This window comes from Penaeus monodon, chromosome 19 (genome assembly GCF_015228065.2).
Source record: "Penaeus monodon isolate SGIC_2016 chromosome 19, NSTDA_Pmon_1, whole genome shotgun sequence".
In the NCBI taxonomy this organism is placed as follows: Eukaryota; Metazoa; Arthropoda; class Malacostraca; order Decapoda; family Penaeidae; genus Penaeus; species Penaeus monodon.
Window position 1 is genome coordinate 14,313,665 of NC_051404.1, and position 761 is coordinate 14,314,425.

Here is a 761-nt window from a genome sequence, read left to right on the forward strand (position 1 = left end):
CCTCCATTGCCAGTGACTTACTAATTAACAAGATTCTCGAGTGACACGAAGACCAAAATAGATAATTGATCTGCATGTTGCACTATTAGGAGTAATCAACAGCTCTTGTCCTTTTGTTTTTCGTTAATGAAGCTCATTAAGCACTGTGTGTATAATTGAACTAATGAAGGGACCCATAACAACACTAAAGGTGTTGTGCAGCACGGGGAATCGCCCATAATAAAGCTCATTTTGTAACTCGTTCTCCTACAGGAGTGCCGGCGTCCCTGAAGGTGGAGGTGACGAAGGTGACCGGGGACGGCGCCGTTCTCACCTGGTTCACCTCGGCGAGCCACAGGGGAGCCATGACCTCCTGCTGGCTCCACTACAACCCCTCGAGCGAGGCTCTGCACGTGCAGACGGAGGTGGCCGACCTGAAGGAGGACCACATCGTCATGGGGCACCTCACGCCTAATGTCACCTACTACGCCTTCCTCAACTGTACGCAAGGGGCCACCACCTACAGCTCCAACACCGTCCACTTCACACCGCGTGAGTCGGCCTGCGAGAGTTGACCTTTTATCGTAGTATAGTCTCCGTCTTTTGTTATTAAGTTTGGTTATTAATTTATTAGTTTCAGTTTCATGGCAGGATCACGTGAGACAAAGTTACAGACGAATTGTGATGAAGGTTTCTGGGTGGTACATCTATTAAAAGATTCTTATCAGAAAATGGGCTTAAAAGGAAATTTTCTTAATAAAAGTAGAAGACGTGGATTTTAA

The 761-nt window shown here is 46.9% G+C and overlaps 1 protein-coding gene across 1 annotated transcript in view; it reads left to right on the forward strand.

Moving 5' to 3' along the window:
* Nucleotides 1-761, forward strand: part of LOC119585334 — a 72,294-nt gene that overhangs the window by 52,974 nt on the left and 18,559 nt on the right. Inside the window, exon 2 of the mRNA XM_037934006.1 lies at nucleotides 253-531. Within this exon, the coding sequence (XP_037789934.1) occupies nucleotides 253-531 (279 nt within the window). The remainder of the gene's footprint in view (nucleotides 1-252; nucleotides 532-761) is intronic.